The sequence below is a fragment of the Pieris napi genome, chromosome 19 (genome assembly GCF_905475465.1).
Source record: "Pieris napi chromosome 19, ilPieNapi1.2, whole genome shotgun sequence".
NCBI classification, from domain to species: domain Eukaryota; kingdom Metazoa; phylum Arthropoda; class Insecta; order Lepidoptera; family Pieridae; genus Pieris; species Pieris napi.
The window spans coordinates 6149662-6173047 of NC_062252.1; the positions used below are offsets into that span (position 1 = coordinate 6149662).

At 34.0% G+C, this 23386-nt stretch overlaps 3 protein-coding genes across 4 annotated transcripts in view; 2 read left to right on the forward strand and 1 right to left on the reverse strand.

Annotated features, from left to right (window-relative positions):
* Positions 1 to 2858: 2858 nt before the first annotated feature.
* Positions 2859 to 8662, forward strand: LOC125059076 (lipase member H-like). Its single transcript, XM_047663275.1, has 6 exons — positions 2859 to 3083; positions 4534 to 4706; positions 5230 to 5360; positions 6374 to 6555; positions 7120 to 7272; positions 8289 to 8662. Exons 1-6 carry the CDS (start codon positions 3005 to 3007, stop codon positions 8660 to 8662), a joined length of 1092 nt encoding a protein of 363 aa, XP_047519231.1. The 5' UTR covers positions 2859 to 3004.
* A 3121-nt stretch (positions 8663 to 11783) lies between these two features.
* LOC125059118 (phosphatidylinositol 4-phosphate 3-kinase C2 domain-containing subunit alpha) overlaps positions 11784 to 23386 on the reverse strand; it is a 38753-nt gene continuing 27150 nt past the window's right edge. For both annotated transcript variants that reach the window (XM_047663338.1, XM_047663337.1), the window contains exons 24-32: positions 21965 to 22120; positions 20962 to 21112; positions 19702 to 19858; positions 19249 to 19382; positions 18491 to 18598; positions 17727 to 17927; positions 14673 to 14866; positions 13293 to 13438; positions 11784 to 12233 (exon numbers count right to left, since the gene is read on the reverse strand). In XM_047663338.1, the coding sequence (XP_047519294.1) occupies positions 11970 to 12233; positions 13293 to 13438; positions 14673 to 14866; positions 17727 to 17927; positions 18491 to 18598; positions 19249 to 19382; positions 19702 to 19858; positions 20962 to 21112; positions 21965 to 22120 (1511 nt within the window). In that variant the 3' untranslated portion in view covers positions 11784 to 11969. The remainder of the gene's footprint in view (positions 12234 to 13292; positions 13439 to 14672; positions 14867 to 17726; positions 17928 to 18490; positions 18599 to 19248; positions 19383 to 19701; positions 19859 to 20961; positions 21113 to 21964; positions 22121 to 23386) is intronic.
* LOC125059126 (stress response protein nst1-like) lies at positions 15909 to 17973 on the forward strand. Its single transcript, XM_047663350.1, has 2 exons — positions 15909 to 16139; positions 16458 to 17973. The coding sequence occupies exons 1-2, from the start codon at positions 16013 to 16015 to the stop codon at positions 17351 to 17353; spliced, it is 1023 nt and encodes a 340-aa protein (XP_047519306.1). The 5' UTR covers positions 15909 to 16012; the 3' UTR covers positions 17354 to 17973.

Here is a 23386-nt window from a genome sequence, read left to right on the forward strand (position 1 = left end):
GTTTTCGAAATCAATTTAAGATTTGTTTACCGGTTTTCCTTCTACGTTTAATAATCGTGTAGCTTACTTATTACAATAATATTAATCATTTTTTATAATTAAATTTTCGTTTCTATGTTCTTGAGTTATAGACCAGTGCCGATAATTTTTGAAACCTAAAAAAATTACAGTAGGATGAAACCCATTAGAAAAGCAGGGGAATATGATCAAAATGAAAGGAAAAATAAATTACGGTCGATCTGAGGTCGGGAAGGGGTAGGGGGGGGAGTTTTAAGGGTAGAGAACGGTTTATCTCGATTTCCGGCAAAACTACAAGTACTACCGAAGAAAGTTAAATGGCAAAGTTGTAGGTAATAAAAAGATCTAAAACTTTTGTATTCACACATTTTTCACATAACGTCAAAATTTATGTGAAAAATTCAAAAAAACAAGTTTTTGGTTTTTTATTTTTATCTTTAACAAAAATATTTTTTTTTTAACGAAATTTGGTGAAAACTTACCTTTCTCTGTTCCAAATACACTGTAATTTATTTGATTAAAAATATTTATTTGTTCACCTTATTTTGAATTAATATCGTAAAAACACCCTAATTTTCAATCGAAAATTCTGACGTCAAAATTTCAGCTTTTTTCAAAAAGTTGGTGTGCTTTCAGTTCGTTGAAATCTCTACTTTCCTAAGGTAAAAAAATATATATATATTACCATAGTAGAGAAGTAGGGAAGGGGATGACAGGTCTGGGCGTTACTGCATACGATTTTTTGCGTTTTCTGAGAAGATTTACTATAGTCTATAATTTTGACGTCAGAATTTTCGATTGAAAATTAGGGTGTTTTTTCGATATGAATTCAAAATAAGGTGAACAAACAAATTAATTATTTAATTTATTAATTTTGTAATTTATTTTTAATCAAATAAATTACAGTGTATTTGGGACAGAGAAAGGTAAGTTTTCACCAAATTTCGTTAAAAAAAAATATTTTTGTTAAAGATAAAAATAAAAAACCAAAAATTTGGTTTTTTGAATTTTTCACATAAATTTTGACGTTGTGAAAAATGTGTGAATACAAAAGTTTTAGATCTTTTTATTACCTACAACTTTGCCATTTAACTTTCTTCGGTAGGACTTGTAGTTTTTCCGGAAATCGAGATAAACCGTTTTTTACCCTTAAAACTCCCCCCCCCCTACCCCTTCCCGACCTCAGATCGACCGTAATTTATTTTTCCTTTCATTTTGATCATATTCCCCTGCTTTTCTAATGGGTTTCATCCTACTGTAATTTTTTTCACTTTTTATTTATTTTAAAGGCTCTCTGCACTGGTCTATTAAAGTCATATACAGTCAAACCTGGGTAAGTGAGAACTGGATAAGTGAGAAAACTCTTTAAGTGAGAGTAATAGCCGGGACCCGTCATTTTAAACTCCCAAAACCTCTATTAGCGAGAAACAGAAACCTAAGAAAGAGAGAGTCGTTTTTCCCTCAAGGACCTTCGTAAGTGTATTTATATTATTTAGGAGGAACTATATACTAATAAAAATACATACATATATTCGACAAAATTTATGAGTTAGAGAAAAACATTCAAAATACAAAAACAGAACCCAAACGAAATTGACGGTTTTTTTAAGTATAATTAAGTTCTAAATAAAAAAAAATACTATGACTATGTGACTTGTTATTGCTGCGTACCTCTATAAGAGAGAAACGCTACCCATGTACCTGCATTAGCGAGAAACTCGGATTAGTGAGAAACCTCTATAAGCGAGAATGAGATTGTGCTCCTTGAACTCTCGCTTATCCAGGTTAGACTGTATCCCCCTAGTGAGGCAGAGGGCATCCAGCGTAGAAAACAGCCTGATAGTCTGAGCCTGCTCTCTTAATTTCCACATTCCAGCTTTCTTCGCCTCTGCAATGATGTTTAGTTGTCAGGTCTGTTTCGGGCGGCTACGTTTTCATTTGCCTTGAGGATTCCAGTCGGGCTTGCTTGGCACTGTGACTTGGATCCCTCTGAGCGTATGGGTGGGATCCATTTCCACTTTCGGCGTTTTATAGACCTGTCAATTGGCTCATTGTATAGCTCTCATAGCTGATGATTAAAGATTCTCTCGGGCCAGAATTTTACAAGGCTTTGACGAAGGCAGCGGTTCACGAAAACCTGGAGTTGTTGAGTGGTGCTCTTGTAACTTATTTCTATGAACATTTCAGTGATATTCGTATTTTTTATTTATTTAAAAAGTAAGAATAACTAAAACTAAAAAAACAAAATAAAGAAAAGGTTTTAACCGTTTTTGTATACACAAAGCTGTTTATGTACTTTTATAATTTTGAAGACACTATTGTTACTTACAGAGTAGACAGTAATTATCTTATTAATTAAATTAATTTGGTTTTTTCTTTGTAATAGGAGGCAAACGGGTAGGAGTTAAGATGTTAACTGATACCGCCGCCCATACACTCACATTGCCAGAAGGCTCGCAAGTCTTGGTACGCTCTTTTCATCAAGGACCCTAAGTCGAATTGGTTCGGAAATACTTCAGTGGGCAGTTGGTTGAATACGGTCAAGCGGAAGGAGCTGGTACTGGGGTGATCCCGCCCAGAGGTCAGAACTCCATGTCATTTCGGTTGACATTTTCAATCGAATTCATAACGACTGCAATAAACTTGTTTTTTCCGGAGAAAGACTAAATTGCACCGTTTATTTTATTAATATCCCAAAGCCCTTAAACAAAATCGTATTTAAAAGCAGGTACATATTTTATAAAGATATTGTACCACGAAGTACGAATATCCATCGATTTAAATATAGATATATATCATCAGGCGTTTATTATATCATGTGTTGAATTCACGCACAATGTAAGCCCCAATGTCGCGTGCAGCGTACCTTACGGTCATAATATGCAATACACGCTGGCCTTAACAATTATCAGCCGACCTTCTATATTTAAGAAACTTCATCAGTAGGCCATTTCTGTTCTCATTTAAACGTCGTCTATTTGGTAATATGTTAATTTTATTTCTAACTGTGAGTTTTGTTTTTGTAACGGCAGACGATGGCCCGCCAGATGGATTCATGTCAGATTGTAAGTTATTTGTATAGATTTAGTATTTCATCTAACTCAAAAAAAAAAATATTATGACGATATTTTCGGAGTAGGTGTCGCCCGGGCCTGGCGGGAGACTTTAAGCTAATAATGTCCCTTTTTAAGAAAGGGGAGATTTTGACACTCCCCTGGTGCTTGGCCACTCGGTCACAAATCTGCCTGATTGCGTGTCTGATAGGCTAGGATGTAGGGGCCCCTGTTTAAAAAAAAACTCTAAAATAGGAGGAATTTCTTAAATCTGAATCTTTTATTTTCCCCGGAACTCTTAAATGTCTAAAGGAAAATTTATTGGTCGTATTTTTAAGTCAAGTTGTTTCATCATGCAGACCTGGTGTAGTCGAGGGAACTTCAATTTGTATAGCCCCACTTTGAGTATTTAATAGTTTGTTGTAAAAGAGTATTTACAAAAAGATAAATATATTTTTCTATTAATTAGAATTATCACAGTTTTATATATGTCACCGTGAAATTGTAAACACCGTTAGATTGTAATCTATCTCGCGAGATTGTGAACTGTCGAAAGATTGTGAACCTCAACGCACTGCTTACAATTTAACGTATTACTATTCGGTAGATTGTAATCTTAGATCGCACTTCGCGCGCTGATTGGTTGAAAGAAATATGCTACGCGCCACCATATTTGTGTGTAAATTCGTTTGTTGTCGAATGTATATTGATTGTTTTGATGAATGTAAATTGATGTCGTGTCGAAGGTAACTCACAGCTTTAGAATTAGTTATATGAAATTGTTGGGAAGTAAAATTTTACTTCCCAACGAAAACAAATATGGTGGCGCGAGGCATATTCCGGTCAACCAATGAGCGCGCGAGGTGCGATCCGTTTCACAATTTGACGGTTTCACTTCGATAGATTACAATCTACCGAATAATTATAGGTTAAATTGTAAGCAGTGCGTTGAGGTTCACAATCTTTCGACAGTTTACAATCTCGCGAGATAGATTCTAACGGTGTTTACAATTTTACGGTGAAATATATACCGTGGACTGCGAAGCGCACCAATACATCGATCCTGACCCATCTCCGTATACGGACGCCTCTCTACCATACGCTTACAGCGAATTGTATCTTATTTCGGCCATACAAGGCGCAGAGGCGATGAGAACTTAGAGAAACTGATCACAGTTGGTAACACGGAAGGCAAAAGATCACGTGGCTATTCACCAACCAGATATACCTATTATTAAGTGAAAGACTCATCATCACCAAAACTGTACACTGTCGTAAGAGTCGCGCTGGATCGGTGGAAACAAATAGTCCGCTCCACGTTTCTTGCTGACCACGACGCTCAGACATTAGCTAGAGAGATCACCGTTTTAAGCTCTAGAAATCTCCATCTCCATGAGAGGGAATTCCTATAGTTTGATTGGGTCTTTATGGGTTTATATTAAAGCTGTTTAAATATTGCCAGGTCCTGGAATGACTCGCAACACAACCATGTCAGAGGAGACAAAGGATTCCTTAACAGTGCTGGTGATGTGGCCATCTGACAGTTGGTTCGGTCATGATGATGCAACCTGCAAACTGAGCGTCGCAGGTGCAGCCTGTGTGGAAAAAAATATTGACTTGAAGAAGCAAGTTTTGGTAATGTATATTGAACATCGTCTCCTAGTTTCAATAGTCGACTTTCTTTACATACCTTTTAAGTTAGGCCCTCAGATTTCTGTATCTGATTCTGTATTGACTGACGACTCATTGGTCTAGTGGTTAGTACCCCTGACTGCGAAACCATGGGTCCCGGGTTCGATCCCCGGCTGAGACGAACATCGATGTGATGAGCATTTGGTGTTGTGCTTAGGTCTTGGTTGTTTAAATATGTATTTATATGTCTATCTATCTATAATATGTATGTATATCCGTTGCCTAGTACCCATAACACAAGCTTCACCAGCTTAGCATGGGACTAGGTCAATTGGTGTGATTGTCTTTAAAAAAAAAAATGATCCTTATTTCAACTCGAATTTATTTTCCCCCCGCGTTCTTATATTAAAAACTTCGTATTAACAATACTGACCACCTCTCGTACCATGTAATAGGCACTTTTTATGAAGTAAGTGTCTTCTTTGAATGGTTTAAAAAGGTTTTAAAAATAATTATACATCTTCAGGTGATGATAAGTGGTTACCTGGACGCCTCCTTCTCGCCAATCGTCCAAACGATAGTGAAGCCATACCTCAAGCGCAGAAAAAATATAATTGTCGTGGAATTGTTTCCTTTACTTGTGCGGAGCTATCCCATGTGAGAAAAATCTTCAAATTTATAGTCTGAAATAGGGTAAAGATTTAGAGTGAACCATGAATGTGTTGTTACACAGACAAAACTCAATAAGTTTTTCAAAATATATGTGTGTCCATCACCACCTAATACTTGGTAATACTACCGCCCATGGACTCTCATGCTGCCAGAAGGCTCGCGTTGCCAATATTTTAAGGATTGGTATAGGTATGTTATCTCAAGCTGGCGGCTTCAACACATTTACACTTTGTGCTTGTGTCTGTGAATAAGCGCGAGACGTGATGTCAAACTGAAATACAATCACAAATACATCACGAAAAGACTGTCCGTCTCTCTCGCGCTCGGTCAAGCTTATGAGTATAAAAGAGACAGATATTGTTTTTCTTTTGCTACTGTTTATGTTGATCTTTACTGTTTTATATTTTTATTATTTTATACATGTTGATCTTTTTTCAAACATTACCAGGGCAATCTCGTGAAATGGTGCACAATGTTTTTAAGAATTTTAAGCATCTTGATAAAAACAGTTTAATGAAAAAAATTTATATTTAATTTGACATCAGATGCGACTGGGGTTTCTAAGAGGAGTATTGAAAGAATAGTTAGTGAAGTAAAAGTGAAGTGTGTTGATCTAGATGGAGCTTATGTCGAAAAATGAAAAATTATTTACACGAACTCTTATACGTTCTTGGTCGGGCTTAGAACTTTTGGATCCACCCTCGTATGCACATAATATTTATATGTATTTGACACATTTTTATTTATTTACAACCCACCCAACCTTACTAATTTGACTAATATTTTTAAACATACTGTATAGTGAAATTGCATTAGTGTGAGTACCTACTGTGAACGCGCCAGCTTTCGTTAACCGACCTATACGCTCTTTTCTTGACATACAGAAGTCAAATTTAGCGTTAAGTTTCGACTCCTTTTCCGATTTTTGCCTAACATTACAATTAAACATTTAAATGCTTTCTATGAAATTGGTTGGTTAAACAATAATTATCTTTCAGAGCCGCGCGTATGACAAAACCACTTGGTCTAATCCTGGGTGAATTCATGGCGGAATTAACTCGTAAAGGTCTTCGGCCAGAGAATCTAGAAATGCTTGGAGGGAGTTTAGGAGCGCACATTGCTTACTACGCCGCTACCAAGTACCATCAACTTACGAACTATAAACCAGCTAGATTAACTGGTGAGTGGACAACAATTTGCGTTAATATATTGAGATTAGCATGTTTGTTTGGTAATGTGTAAAAATAATTTAATTAATTTCTAGTAGTTTTAGGTTAAATATCGCTGTAATTTGTATGGTATTTTTCTTCCAAACAGTTTATTATAATTCAGAATGAACTGTCTATATTTTTGTCTGCAATTTTATTGTGTATTTCAAACATTACACAAATCTGCATCTATTTGAGTGAAGATCTTCATCTTAACGAGCTAATCAGAACCAGTGCTTCTAATTTTAAAAAACTTAAAATAAGTATTCATCGTGTATCATTACATCGTGTTATAAATATAAATCTTATGTTTGTAATTAAACGATATTGATTGACTTTGTGGGTGTTCAAGCGGATTCGAGAATAATAATTTAGATTTATCTACAATTAGATGATTTTTTTGTTTCTACTTTAAGATATATATTTTTTCTGTATAGCTATTTATAAAATAAAAAAGTAATAATAATAATATGTAGTATCGTGATCTTTTGCCCTTTGCACTAAATTAATAAACAAATGTGTCTTGTTGTAAATAGGCCTAGATCCAGCCGGTCCATGTTTCCGAAACCTCCCGCGAGAAGAACGCTTCAACTCAGGCGCAGCTCATCGCGTTGACGCGCTCCACACAAATATCGATGGCTTCGGTATAGCTGACGCTGACGCACACGTTGACTTTTACGCAAATGGAGGTAAATGTCAACGAACATTTAAAAATACCAGTCGCAATTGCTACGCGTCCTAGATTTCTATGGAGAGCGCATTTATTTATTTATTTACTTACAGCCCAAGCATGGCCAAATTGGAGTATTTATTGGAGTATCATTATACCAATATCGTGCCCCTTTCAAAATAAACATTCAAAATCTCTAATAGAGGCTTGCCTAACATGCATTTACGAATAAAGCCGTCATATACTTTAATGAGGAAATTAGACAAGAATCAGAAAGAAAAAAAAATTTTTTCTTACAAAAAAAGGTATTGTCGCGGGACGTGGGCTAGTCTTTTTCTTTTGACATGCTAACGGTACTTGACAATAATTTCTACATAACACTATTTCACAGCTAGGTGAGCGGTACCGGGTTCGATTCCCGGTTCGAGGGCAAGTTTTAATTTAATTTAAATTTGTTCTTGGCCTTTGGGAGGGTTGTGCTTAACCGGGTGAGTGCTTAAAAACCGTACATTACACTGTCGAATTTCTAAAAGACAAGCACGAATTATAAAAAATCCTATACTTGACGCTGGCTAATGCACAAATCGTGCCAGAGCCATAAAAAAATAACACTATTTCATAGCTGAACTATTATTGCACAATAATATTTTCCGTTTCAGCATAGGACAGGTTCAGATGTTGTTTAAGATTACTAGATTACTAGTTTTGAATCTTTAGTGAAAATTTAGTTTTTAAGAAAGTGGTTAAAGATGAAAGGGGTTGGTTTTATGGAGAAAAGGCGTTGGTAAACGTAATCAGATTTCCGGTCCTTCTGATCTTAGCCAATTATTACGTCCGTAATTGAATCCAGGACCTTACAAATAGTTCCAGGCAATGCTAGCTTGTCTACGACATAGTTCTTGTACAGAACTTTCACTAGCTGACTTTTTAAACTAGGCACAAGTTGTTACGTATTACTTTGTAACGACTTGTGGTCTAGACTTTGCTGGTGATTATGAATTCAGCTTTCTCATACACTTCCTGTTACAATTTTAGGAGAGTACCAACCATACATGATGGGGAACTTCATCATGCCATGTTTCCTGTTCTGTAGCCACGTCAGAGCTGCAATCTATTGGATGGTCGCTAACGAAAACCCAGACCAGTTTTTGGGTGTACAATGTGCCACGGTACACCACGCGCGTCATGACAAATGTTACGACAAAATTACAAGCAACGTTCTAGGACCAAACACGAATTTCACACGTCCAGGAATTTATTACCTTCCTACAACCGAGAATTCACCTTATTACTTGGGCGCTAAGGGCCTTAAAAAGAGAGAATATGGCGTAAACAATTATTTGTTACAAATAGCACCGGATAAAGATCTTGTATTATATATTGACTTTTATTTTCCTCGCGTCATTTAATCATTCAAGGGTACTTAAAAGGTCGAGATTTCAGGTAATACACTTGTTTAACAGCTAGTTGTCATTCAATTACTACATTATAAAGTCTTCCTTGGCTAATGGGTTAGCATACGACTGCAGCACATGGGGTCTCAGCTTCAAATCTTGGGTGGAAACTTAAAAGTTGGCACTGTGGTGAACTTACAACACAGATCATATGGGGAAATATACTTGTCGAAAACTGCAAATAGTACAATATTTACAATCATAGTAGTAGAGTAAGTGCTCTAGTTTTTTTTATCAGAAATCAAATAAATGGGTTAAAACGGATATGGTAACAGGTAAATAAAACAAAGAAATACATCGCAGCAGTTTATTAAACATTAAAATGCAACAAATTATTATGTCTCGTTTACGCGTTGCAGAAAAATTGATACAAAATCTATCTAAAGTATGTACACGTTAGTTATCAGTCGGTGCTCAATTTTAACAAAATTTGAGCAAATACTGGAAGCATATATTAGGAACGATGGATGCTCAGGTTTATAACGGAAATAACGTCTACGATATTCTGTAACAAGCGAAGATTTTATACCCAAATGAGATACTCTATGAATGCGTAGCGCTGTCGCTAATTTAGAACACGATACAAAAGTACAACATTTATGGTATCACTACCGCGGAGTCACAGAATACCATTTCAAGCTTTTTTCCCGTCATCTATGATTATAATTGTGCCATACTTGTAACACGCTTGTGATGTCCATAACGCGTATTAGCGTATAAAATAACTGCTATTTAACGGCAAGGGTATTTGATATGGGTCCATACATAAGGATACTCATATTTAAATATACAGTATGTTTTTATTTAAAAATAATGTTTTAATTACACTTTTGCGGGATTATTTGACGTTTAATGCACAATCTCGTCAATTCGCAAAAACTTTTTTTTAAATAAACCACTGACGTTAGATAGTGTCTGCTTACGTATGGAAATGGTTCTTAATAATATTACTGGCCATTAAATTTACAGTAATAAATAAAAGCGAATAATTGTAGTTTAAACATAGACAATTTTAATAGCTATTACTTTTATTTGATTGACAATCGAGGACGCCAGAGGCTCACTTTCTCGTGTTAATGTTATTAGTTTGATTCAACGTCATTTATTGACAATTTAAATATATACATAAACACAAAACACTTGTTTATAATAAAACCTTATGCACTATCGTCCTGTTCAACAAGACAGTAACACAAGTTGATGTGCGATGAAAACTGCACCTTAACACCAAGCAATAAATACTCAATTTCAATACAACAAAACTCCTGGTTAATTTGTGCTATATCATCCATCGTTCCCTTGTAAGTATTAAGCACAAATACTGCACATCACAATAGGCTTTTGCAGAACGTGAAAGTCACTAGCTGTCACTGTCAAGTTTGACACTTGACTTTGTTCAAGACTTGACACTTTGACAACTGGCATTGTTCAAGACAGTTTGACATTTGACAGCGGTCAAAACTTGACTTGTAATGTAATAGGGGCCTAATTGACGAAAAGCTGTAACTATGACAATAAATAATCCTCTAAAAATATCTATATAGGTATAATATACGATATTAAAAACATCTTCACACCATTCAGATCTCAATACTACTTCTATAAGCTATATGTCGATTACGATATGTTCAAAAAATAGCATAATAACAATTACATTTATAAAATACATTTGATATGAAACTATTTGATAATATTGTTTCACAACTTTCTCTACAGATGTTATTTTAATTAATAAGAATAAAAAAGTTATCATTTACATTCACTCCTAACATTTTGCGTTCTTTGTAATATTTTTTAATTATTTGATTAGTATTACATAATATTGCAATGCATATAAAATTTAAAAAGCAATATTGTAATTATTATCAGCACCTATAAACAATACTACTGCATAAGCGACATTACAAAAAAATCATTGATTATAATTTAAATAAATTTATCAAAAAATAAAATACATTGGAAAAATAATTAAATATATTGTGTTATTAAAATGCCCGTTTATGGCCAGTTTTTTTATTGAATTAATTTCAAGATATTGTACGCAATAAAAATCGCGACAAATTACTGATTCATTGCAATTTATATATAGGTATAATTGAATTGAATTCCAATCCGATAACATTTGTATCACATAAATCATAATTTTTGGAATGTCAAATTTCAGGAACATAAATCAAGTTAAAAAGTTTAAAATTTGTAAAGAAAAATACATAATTATGTTTGATCTTTACCAAAGAAATATTTTTATTTGACGCGCAGTACTGCGTACTTTCATTAAAACAATACACAGAAGTCCTAACATTCTATGGACCCGAATGCTCCTAGACAAGTTAAAGTTTACTGGTCTATATAACCGACCATATTTGCTACAAGTAGTTTTTGAAGCAAATGACTTATTTGGAAATTACATGATATAGGTATGTTATCTAAAGCTGGCGGCTTCAACACATTTACACTTTGTGCTTGTGTCTGTGAATAAGCGCGAGACATGATGTCAAACTGAAATACAATCACAAATACATCATGAAAAGACAGTCCATCTCTCTCGCGCTCGGTCAAGCTTATGAGTATAAAAGAGACAGTTATTGTTTTTCTTTTGCTACTGTTTATATTGATCTTTACTGTTTGATATTATTATTATTTTATACATGTTGATCTTTTTTCAAACATTACCAGGGCAATCTCGTGAAATGGTGCACAATGTTTTTAATTATTATAAGCATCTGAATAAAAACAGTTTAATGAAAAAATGTTATATTTAATTTGATATCAGATGCGACTGGGGTTTCTAAGAGGAGTATTGAAAGAATTGTTAGTGAAGTAAAAGTGAAGTGTGTTGAGCTAGATAGCTTGTGTCGAAAAATGAAAAAATATTTACACAAACTACTCTTATACGTTCTTGGTCTGGCTTAGAACTTTTGGATCCACCTTCGTATGCACCTAATATTTATATGTATTTGACACATTTTTATTTATTTACAACCCACCCAACCTTACTAAAACCAGAGTGGACTAAAATGTATAGCATGGCAAAAAAATCATATTTTGAAACATACTGTATGTGAAATTGCATTAGTGTGAGTACTGTGAACCCGCCAGCTTTCGATAACCGACCTATACATACAAAAGGGTTGATTGAAATTAAAAAAAAAAAAAAGTATTGTTAAAAAATTATCGACAAAAACTGCAATTTCCAACACATTAGCTACCGTTTCTATCTAAAAAAGTCCGTACTCCACAAAGCGGAGCGAGCGAGTACTAGCTACCGGGGTATGTACTCCAGTGGGTACCAGGCCACCGTTTCTTGCCTTAAAGGCAGGGAACCTAAAGGTATCACCACACCACCCAAAAACTGATTTTCCTGTAAGGAATCGTAATGCCATACAGTGGCTTGGAGGCTTCTGCTCTTGAGAACGTCCAGGGGTAAGCGATATTCCAACATCTCCATAAATGATGGGTGCGAGTTGCGTTTGAGCACGCGCGTTTTACGTTTCGTCTCTTTGGTGGGGTCTGGGACTAGGTATACCTGCAAATTGTAGAAGGAAATTCAGAATGTTGGTAAATAGTTTGACTGCTTGATTCTTATATTGTCTTCACATATAATAATTTAACAAATCTAACAAAATATTGTAAACCTATTTTGAAAGAGTAAGTGTGGAGTTTCTTGCCCATTCTTCTTCACACGAAACTACATTTTGGAAGGGGCAACTAGAATATTCTTTGTATTTATTTTTTGACGTTCAAAAGTGCCATTTTAGATGGTCTAATTGAAATAAATGATTTGACTTTGACTTAATATATGTTTTGAGTCAATTTATACAAATTAAAACACTTTAATCGAAATCTTACGGAGTCAAATGTACAAGTTAACTTAAAATAAATATTATATTTTTAGTGCATTTTGTTATCAATCATTGCCCGAGTCAGGAAAATCCCCGTAAGTTTTATGAGTGGTAAAAATAATTCGTGAAATAATTCCTATTATCTTTATTACAATTGGACTTATCAATCTATACACACCTTGGATTCGTTAAATATTTGACTGTTGTTTGAATATCTCCGTGTGAAATATATCTTTTTAAGTATGTATTTAGATATTACAGATGCATAATGAAGCTAAAGAATGATAAATAATAGTTTAAAAAAACTAGAACACACGCTTTATATAGAAAACTAAACTAAAAAACAGAAAATAAATTTTAATAAATATTAATTAAGAATAATATAAATAATTCCAATGCACAGTGCAACCCACGCTTTTTCACAATAATACCATTTTGTTCATTACCATTTTCAGCCTAAATTAGGAATTATTTACATTATTCTTAATTAATATTTATTAAAATTTATTTTCTGTTTTTTAGTTTAGTTTTCTATATAAAGCGTGTGTTCTAGTTTTTTTAAACTATTATTTATTTTTTTCATTTTTTTTTTCGGATTATTGCATTGTCATCGATCTTTGACAGGTGCGCAAAGTTTGAATTAAATCTGTCCGTTAAAAGTGGGTCAAAATCGAGTCCGAAGGAGTCGGTTACATACATACATACAGGTGAAGCTAATATAAAGCGTATAATAAAAAAATTACCTTGACATATGGGTTGGGCGGCAATCCCTGTGGCGTGACAGCCAACGACTGCGCATGCAGTATCAGCACTGACAGAACTCCACCCGTATATTGAACTGACAGCTTCAAAGAACCCGATCCACTGCTCTCCACTTCCGCTGTCTCCCCTGGAATGGAATTAACGATAAGAAAGATAATATTGTCTTTGATTGACATAACCTTTACACATTTAAAGAAAATTATTTGTAATTGAGATTTAAACAAATTAACATCTCAAAAAGAAAAACAATCCGCGAAAATAGAGGACACCGTGAGCCATTTTTGCCAAAACCCTCCATCTTTTAGTCGATACCAACTCCGGGGAAATAAATACAGATAATGCAACTTTCTCTGCAGCTGTGATACTTTTTGACATTCAACACCTTTTGTCTTCAGTCACCGTGACCACGCACGCTGTAAAGCACGCGAAACTTCGGATAAATTTAAAATTATGTTAAATAATTGTAAATTTATAATAATACATAACTTTAATCCGATAAGAAGGATGTACAAACTGTTTTTGTTTTTATTATGCCCTGATTTTTTAGTAAAAATAGCCGATGTTAAGTTCTTTATCGGATGCAAAAACAAAAGAAAGTCCGCGTCATCAATCGAACAACGCTGTCACAGAATAATATTATAAAGCATGCATATATGCGTGTATGCGAAGTCGAAGTAAGAAGTAGACATGGGGAGAAATTAGCTTTGCCAAAAAACAATCTGGAACTGTTAAGGAAAGACACCTTTTGTATGGCAATTAAAGTTTACAATAAATTACCTAAAGCATTAAAAGATCTTCCCACTAGAATCTTTAAAAAGCGACTTGGTGTATTACTTTTGGAAAAAATTTACTATTCTATAAATGATTATTTGCGTGAGACACTGTCGTTGATATAAATTTCATAAAGTATGATATGATATGTACGACACAAATAATATAATAATTGACTTTGACTAATAATGTAAAATGTAAAATTCCTTAAGACAAATTTGCGCGCCATTGTGTGTGGCAGAATATGCGAACTTTGTATCACCTTACACATTTTTGTACCATATTCTTGCAATAAAATTATTATTATTATTTGTTCTACAATCAGAACATTTCAAAATCAGAGAAATTTTAATTAGAAACCTGAAAGCGCACACACATTTGTTTTTCTTTCCATCTAAATCATAATAATTTCCCATTTGCATGAAAGACTAATTAATATAACTCTAGATTGTAATGGTTAATAACTTTTCTCAATCAAGGTCATAAGTTAAAGAAAATTGTTTGAACGACGTTAGAATTTTACTGTCTATACTCTATTTGAACAAATTGAATTTGTAAAATGTATTTTTATTTAAAATGCCTCATATTACCTCTTCTCATCCTTTGTGGTTCAACATCCTGTTGGTCCCTCAAAAGTGGATGGAAAAATGTATAGACGAGATCCGAGTGTGCTATTTCATCTGCTAGGTTGAAGAGTGACGTTAGGAATGCTTGGACATCACCAAAACGTCTCTCGGCCACTTGACGGATGTTTGAACGACCCACGTGTAGACCGGAGGGTAAGCTGATAATAAAATATCACATGTAAATGTATGTAGGTTACTGTGTTCGGTATAGTTTGGTATAATTTATTTTTGAGAATAGGATAATAAATTTTTAGTAATTTGGTAACTCAGTTTTGACTCATGCACGTTATAGACCCAAAAGAGAGCGTTCAAGTATTACGTCACGCAGTTTTTGGAGATTATTGACCCCCCCCCCCCTATTAATTTATACCTTTAAGTTACCATTATGTGGTGTAAAGTCGTACGTAAAGTACTGAAAAGTCGAAAATAATATTAACAATTACGACTTCATTAAATCCCCGCCCCGCATCGTAACGTTGTACAAAAGGACCTCCCCTCCCCCCAAAATTCGTTACGTAATACTTGAACGCTCCCTAAGTAGAAAGTTCCCTCATTGAATGTTAGATCGATTTACTAAATATTATTTTTACATATCAAATGCTTGCATATTAATGCATATCAAGCGCTTAAGGCCCTATCCCAGCACGAATTGCTGTGTCAGTGTCTCGAGGTAGACTGCGGGGCGCAGTGGAGAGCTGGAGGATTATGTAAAACATTAAATTAATGTAATTTTATCAATTTTTTTTAAATGAATTACTTGGCTTGCGATAAAATATATCGTATAAATTTCTAAATCAACGTCTTTATACATTTTCGTCATAAAATGTCAAAAATGTCATGTATGTATGTAAGTGTCAAAAATTGGCTATGTTTGGATTTTATTTTCTATCGAGCGAAGTTATTTAAATCGTGTATCGATCTTCAAAATGGATACATAAACTACTCAACTCCACCATATATTTTTTCCATTCTCCCTACATCAAGAAAAGATGGTGAAAAAAGACCAGATCGGTCCTTAATACAGAATTAATTGCCTGAGAAACAAGTTTAAAAGTGCGTCTACTTTCGGAATCACCGTATCAAAATTTTCATACAATAATGATATCATGTAAACATAATTAACAAGCGACTAGAAATTCCACGTCGCTTCACAAATACTTCGATAAGATTACGATTATTACTATTATCTTTATATCTAATCTAAAGTATGGTTTAAAATAGTATGGCCAGCGTTGTCTTGAATTTCAAACTGTCCGTGCAGTCTAATAATTAATGTAAATGGATAAACAACAATTTAGTAAACAATGTTCAAGTTTCGATGTTTTAGGGCGTCATTCGATTTTGTTACGGGAAAACAACACGGTTGGGACTGTGATTTGAGTCCCGTTTCAGTTACTGGAGTTTATAGAATTAACGAGGGAGATTATAATGGTAAGATAATACTATTGATAATATTTATACAAAATGTATAATTCGTAGATTTTAATATGTTTAGGTTAGAAGTATTGACAAAATCCTAATGCCAAAATATTCAATGAATATAATAAAAATGTTGAAGATGTTGATCGTTAGATTTGTCAAAGGTAACTGAGGAGATCTTATAATGTAAAGAATGAAATAATTATTATTTCATTTAGTTGCAACAAAAATATAGGCAAACTTGTATATGAAATAGAGATTAGTGTGACAATTATTGGGTTTATGAATAACATTTATTTGTCGTTAACCTATTATATTTTTATTTTTTAGATGAAGAATTAAAGTACAATCCTCCAAGAAAATTGCTCCCATCTATGGTACAACTACCAATCTCTCAAACTAGACCTATACACACATCTAAAAGTACAGGTGACCTCACGAAAGAAACAATTCCCACGCCAAACCTAACTCAAAGCTCGCATGATCTATCCCTGAATGCTAGACTGTCTAAACATCAACTTAATGAACAGAAGAAATTAGAAAAACAACAGATGCTTGAACAAAAGAAGCAAGAAAAAATTGCTTTTCAAGAAAGTCAGAGACAAGAAAAATTTGCAGCCCAGGAAAGGAAAAAACAAGAAAAGCTTGCAATACAAGAAAGACAAAATCAAGCAAAGTTAGAAGCACAAGAACGTCAAAGACAAGAAAAAATTGCAGCTCGAGAGGCAAAAACACAAGCAAGCCTAGCAAGAGAACAAGATATACCGAAATCCGCTCCAAATAAACTGAAATTGAAAAAGAAAACTGCTCCAATCCCACCACAACCTTCAATTAACCAACAAATACCAAATCAGGTTCAAAGTCAAGTGCCTCAGAATCCAGAAAACCACACAAACAACAACGAAGTAACGGAACCGAAACCACGAAGGCCGTTTCAAACCACCGCAAGGAATAATCAATCAAATTACTCAACAAATACTCTAGAAAGTTCTATAAGCAGATCTAGCGGACCACCGCCGTATGGAGAATTCCCAGAAATTATAACAGATGTACCAGACAGTAACATAACATTTGGCAAACCGGTTGCTGACAGCAGTTGGGACTTGATATCACAGCATCGGGAGCAGATGAGCAAAAACACAACAGAGCCAATAGTACCAAAGACGAAAAATGACGTACAGTACAATGTGGGAAACTTACGTCTAGGAGAAAATAGTGATGCATAACTTTAGCGTATTTTTGGTAATAATTATTTATTTGTAATGGCAAACGAACAATTGACAGTTATTATTCTTAATTATCTCTATCTGACACATTGACACAGATCCTATTACTACTAATAAGCTACCTATTATTTTTAATATTCTTAGGTTTGGACGACACTAACACATATTTTCTGATTTTATTGGAGTTATCAGTTAAGTAATTTTATTAGATGTTAATTAAACGTTTTGTTTGTCACGCATATCATTAATTTGTGTGTATATATAGATAGTCTTTAAAGAACAAAACTACTAAAAATGTGTGTTATTTAAAATATAAAATAAACAAAGACTAAATTTCTTCTAGTCTCATACAATTATGTGTCTCCTGTATTACCTGTGCACTTTGGCGAGTGGGAAATGAAGACATATCTTCTGATAGAGCTCGGTGAAGTGCTTATAGCTCCGGTAGAGAATCGCGGGCGTGGCCTGGCCTTGTCTGTACACACGTAGAGCGTATACGTAGTGCTTTTCGGGGTCGTAGCGCTTTTCGTAACTGAGACACTCAACGCGTACTATGCGACCTTCTTGTGCCATACTGTAAAATAGATGAAAATGTTTTAATACACTTAACCAAAATTAAATGCTTTTTATTTGTGTGAGTGTTGATAAATTGACGTTAGTTATATTTTCTATTTCATTAACTCTTAGGTTAATTGCTTCAGTAAAAAACAATATTATTTATAGAAGGAACGGGGGAAACAGGAAATACTGTTAAGGTAAGATTTAAAATGGAAAACATAGGATACTGTTTAGAAATAAATCACCACACACACGATACAAATCTTAATATTACTAGTTACATTCGCAGTATTTAATGTATAATATATTTTTTAGGTAAGAAAGAAAGAAAAGTAAGAAATACTATAGTTTATAGGTTACTATAGTTGAAGAAGAACAGACTCTCCGAGCACAAGAATCTGCGTATCACGTCTGGAGTCTGTACCACGAAATAATCTATAAATATTATATTCAAAAGCAAATATTATTATTATTTGTTGCATCTTGTAAACTTTGCTATCAGAATAAACGTATAAAATTGTTGATTCAATCAAATGCAACAATATTATAACAAATTTAACAAAATATTAAATAACTTACGAATAAGTTCTCGGCATGAAGGACAGCAATTCCGAAGTGTTAGTCCCCTGGTCACCACTCGCACGCAATTGCGCCAAATTGTGTAGGAAGAAGTTGATTGGTGTAAATCTAAATATAAAATAATTTGTGTAATTCTAATTAATATAAATTAAATAAATTGTTATAAATATGCCTAAATCATTTTTAAGTAACAATATCTAGGGAAAGAACTATAACTTTTTTACAAATAGAAAAGCATATATTTTTTCTTTTGTTAATCAAATTGTATTGGTATAAATTTAACGATGTTAAAAAACCATGAGATCAAGGCACATGCTATTTTATTGGAGTTACTATAATATCTCTTAATAATTCCACATATATAAAAGACCGTGGCCGATTAGATTTTAAGAAAGTTTCATACAGTGTACAGGTAGTGAGTTTTCAACTACCTTAGGGAGCGTTCAAGTATTACGTAACGCAATTTTTGGAGATTATTGACCCCCCCCCCCCATGTAACTCGCCGTAACGTTTTTCAGTACCCTAGTACAGTACTCAAGTATATTAAAACGTTTCATGACCACCCTGTGTCACTTTAGTTACTATTATGTGGTGTAAGTCGAAAATATTAACAATAACGCGTAATTCAATCCCAGCCCCGCATCGTAACGTTTCACAAAAGGACCCCCCCCCCCCCCCTCCCAAAACTCGTTACGTAATACTTGAACGCTCCCTTAGATAGGTTTAAATATACATAGCAATTCATAGATTATACGTACTTGCTCTTGAGCGAGGAATGTATGAGTCTAGCGAACGCAGCCGCGGCCTCGGCGTTGGTGGCGGCGGGCAACAACGCACTTCGCACGTAGTTTACGGCCGTGCTCGTGACGCCTGTCACGCCTGACATCGCCATCTGTTTGACATATATGAACAATTTGTTTGACAGCTTTTAAAAGTAGGTTTTATATTTATACAGCGTAGTCAATATACCACCAATTACCACGAAACCTTGAATTTTGACCGGATGTTAATTACATTTTTAAGTTATTTTATCGTAATTTGTGAACTGTTGGATAATAATAATTATATCATATTCTTGTTATATCTTAAAATTTTCGTATATCTAATAATACATTTTACATAAAAGATAACTTTGACCAAGAGCTCCTTCCAGCTGTCAATTAATATTTAAAATTTGTGTCATCTTGAAAAGAAAACCAAAAAAGGCTTACCAAAGCAAAAAGATCCAGTATATGATCGTGATGAGCTCGCACTATATTGAAAGCCATACAGCACAATTCCACGAAATGCTGGAAGCGCTGCGTGGGCCGATCGCCGCCATTTATTACGTACGCCATGTCGTGAGTTAATACAAATGGCGCCCGGTCACTGGATAATGATAATATTGAGATATTTAGATATATATAAGATAAAAAAGTAGTGTTTAAATGAGGCATTATGAACAGAAAAGAAGTACTCAATCGGATAAAATTTCCTTTTGTCATTTGCTCTAATAAATCACTTTGCGCTTTAAACTAAGAACAGAAAACCTGTAATTCTACATGTAGAAAAAAAACAATAAATAACTTACGTACAATTCTTGTAATGTAACCGCTACGTCTACCTAAGTATAGTTCAAATACTTAAACAAAATGTTTAAAGAACTTTATTTCTCATTACAAAAATTATTTTTTATTTACATGAGAAATTTAATATTAAGTATATACGAACGAGATACACGTCGCCATCAGCTAGCCCAATTTTAGTCTAAAGGGCTCATTATGATGTGTATCTTTAATGCCCTTTTGAACTGATTAATCACGCTAATGTTACGAACCTTAGACGGCAACTGATTAAACAATTGCACACGCTCATACCTAATAGATCTCTTTAAATAATTTAACTTAACATAATGACTTAATCCTTAAAAAATATCTATATAAATAGACCGGTGGTATAGTTTTATTAATTTAAAGACTTAAAAGCAGTTCTTTTTTAGATAAATTTACATCTAGCAATTAGCATTATTTCTATGTAGTTGCATTATAAAGAATATTGCCATTATATTGTTTTTTCTGGAAAACACCTGTACATACTTGATTAGGCTATTTTCGTATGGAATAAATGTATTCTACAAAAGAAACATCTAATGCGCGTTTAACGTTATTAATGTAAAATAAATAAATCAGTGGCGCTACAACCTCTTTAGGTCTTAGCCTGAGATTTCTGAATCTGTTTCATGATCATTAATAAATCTAATAGGCAAGTAGGTGATCAGCCTCCAGTGCCTGACACACGCCGTCGACTTTTTGGGTCTAAGACATATCGGTTTCCTCACGATGTTTTCCTTCACCGTTCGAGTAAATGTTAAATGCGCACATAGAAAGAAAGTCCATTAGTGCACAGCCGGGGATCGAACCTACGACCTCAGGTATGAGAGTCACTAGGCCAACACTGCTCTTATTCGTGTAAAAGCAAACAAATATACACACCGTTTAAAATTTCCAAACATCTGCGCATCACCAAGAAACTTTCCAAAATCAATATGGAACAGGTGTCCCGACGTCTTCAACATGATGTTATCGTTGTGTCTGTCACATATGCCCAGCAAATACGTCGCCACACTGTACCCGGCACAGGAAGCTGAAATTTGATGACAATTATCATATTTTATTAGAAAGACTATAAAAATGGCGTAGATTTTAGACTTAGACATAACATTACTAACGAAATACACAAAATAATAACAATCAAAAAGAAAAGCAAATAACTATTTTTTTTTAAATAAGGTTCATTTTAAGTGTGTGTGTTGTGGTTGTAACTGGCACAGGCTCAGCATTATGCTGTGAAGCAGTGTGTTCCACAGCGCTGGTCATTCTGCCAGAGACCACAACAGTTAGTTTGCGCCTCAGACGCAAAAAATAGAAAAATAATGTAATAATAATAGTAAAAATTAACAGTGTAGGTAACCAACTCTTGGAAGATTTGGGTGAAAAAGTATATTTAAATTTGTAGTCATTTAGTAACAAATTACAGTGGTTGCCTGGAAATTATCGCTCGAAAGCGATAAGGCCGCCAGTCGCCTTTCCTTTATATGTAATTATGTAATTTTTTTATATTATAATGCAACAACGTATAAATAAATAAAATAAATAAATTATATTTTTGTCGATGATTTATAGCAGCATTTGTATGTCTGAATTTGTAGAGAGTTATTTTAGTAGTCATTAAGCGTAATTTTTTGTTAATATTTAAACTAATCCATTCAAAAATTACACACACATTCAGAAACATACTTCATGCAAGTGACCAATTTTGTTTCATAGAACATTTTCAGTCTAATTTCTATTAAAATAAAACTGTTGGTTTTTAAACATGCAAGGTAATAAAACAGTAAAAGATTAAAAATTTAATAATATAACTTATCAAACCCTAATACTACCGCTATTCCTTAGCTCCTAGTTATTCATGTTTTCTATTAATATTAAAACTAACCAGTAAAATTATCTCTAGCCCGTTGGTACTCAAGCTCCGAAGGGTTGTGCTTAGCGAGCCACTCGGCTATGGGCTTGTCCTTGAAAGAGCCCGTGAGCCCCCATTCCGTTTGTATCGCGCGTAATGTTTCCGCTTCTGATACTATTTCTATCATCCCTGGAAACACAAAACGTATGCAAATCCTAAAACTTAAAAAGTAACACAAACAAATGGGTATATAAATAACATTAATTGTAAAATTAATAATATTAATTTAACAATTAATATTATTAAACATATTAATTTAATCATGGCTTCAAGATTTATTATTAAAAAAATGTGCGTGCGTACAAAGTACACATGTCAGAAGTGAAACTTCAGTGGCAAACTAATCTTGAAGTGTTGTTCATATTTATACAAATCTAAAAGTTTAGATTTCCGATACTTAGAGGGACGGAAAAAGGAAGATATGTTAGGAATTTAATGAATTTAATTGTCATTAAAATATTAAGTGTCGAATAATAAATAATAAATAATAAATATAATAAATAATAAATAAAATAAATAATAAATAATGTGACGGTAAATTTTTTTCCAACCCCGAAAAAGAAGTTTCACTTCAAAAATGTGCGTGCGTACAATGGTAGGGGAGCCCACGATGCTAAATGGGGATTTACTCGAGCGTCGTAGAGACCTATTGGGATGCAAAGCTTAGATAATAAGAAGAAAAAAATGTTATATGATATATACCTTTTCAGCGGTGGGGGAAGCGGCTATAGATTGTTAAACATGTAAAAAAAAACTGTTGCATGTACATCCTCGAGCGCGTCAGATATTGATAGCATCAATGCCCTACGTATTTTTATTAATGTACGTATGTTAATCTGATCGTTTGCATGATGCGGGTGGTTGTATTTAAGGGTTGAAAATGAAAAAAAAAATTAAAATTTTCGAGCGCGTCAGATTTTCTAAGGGAGTGTTAAGTGCACCAAAAATAGCTCTCATTCACTAATCTGACGATTTCGATGGGACGCAAACCCACGGCCATTTTCATAATTTGCAAAAAAAAAATCGCAATTTTGAAATACTCAAGCGCGTCAGATTAAGATACATGTGGTTCATCTTTATGTTCTAAACGTACTGTCTCATAATCTGACGATTATCTAGAGGGATTCGCCTGATCTGACAAAAAAAATTTAGAAAAACGGTTCACCTAAAGGGCCATCCCTGCAACTTCCCGCTAATTCCATTCCTGGGCGCTTAAAATTGATATTTTGAGCTCGCTGAGTTCAAAGAAATAACATTTCTATGCATTTGAACTCTCCCAGCTCGAAAGTCTGATAGAAGTTTCATAGAACACTATTTTTGGAATTTTCAAACCATCACGACAACAACCAACAATCACGCGGTTGGCGGCTTTCGACGCAGTTTTATCATCCTCAT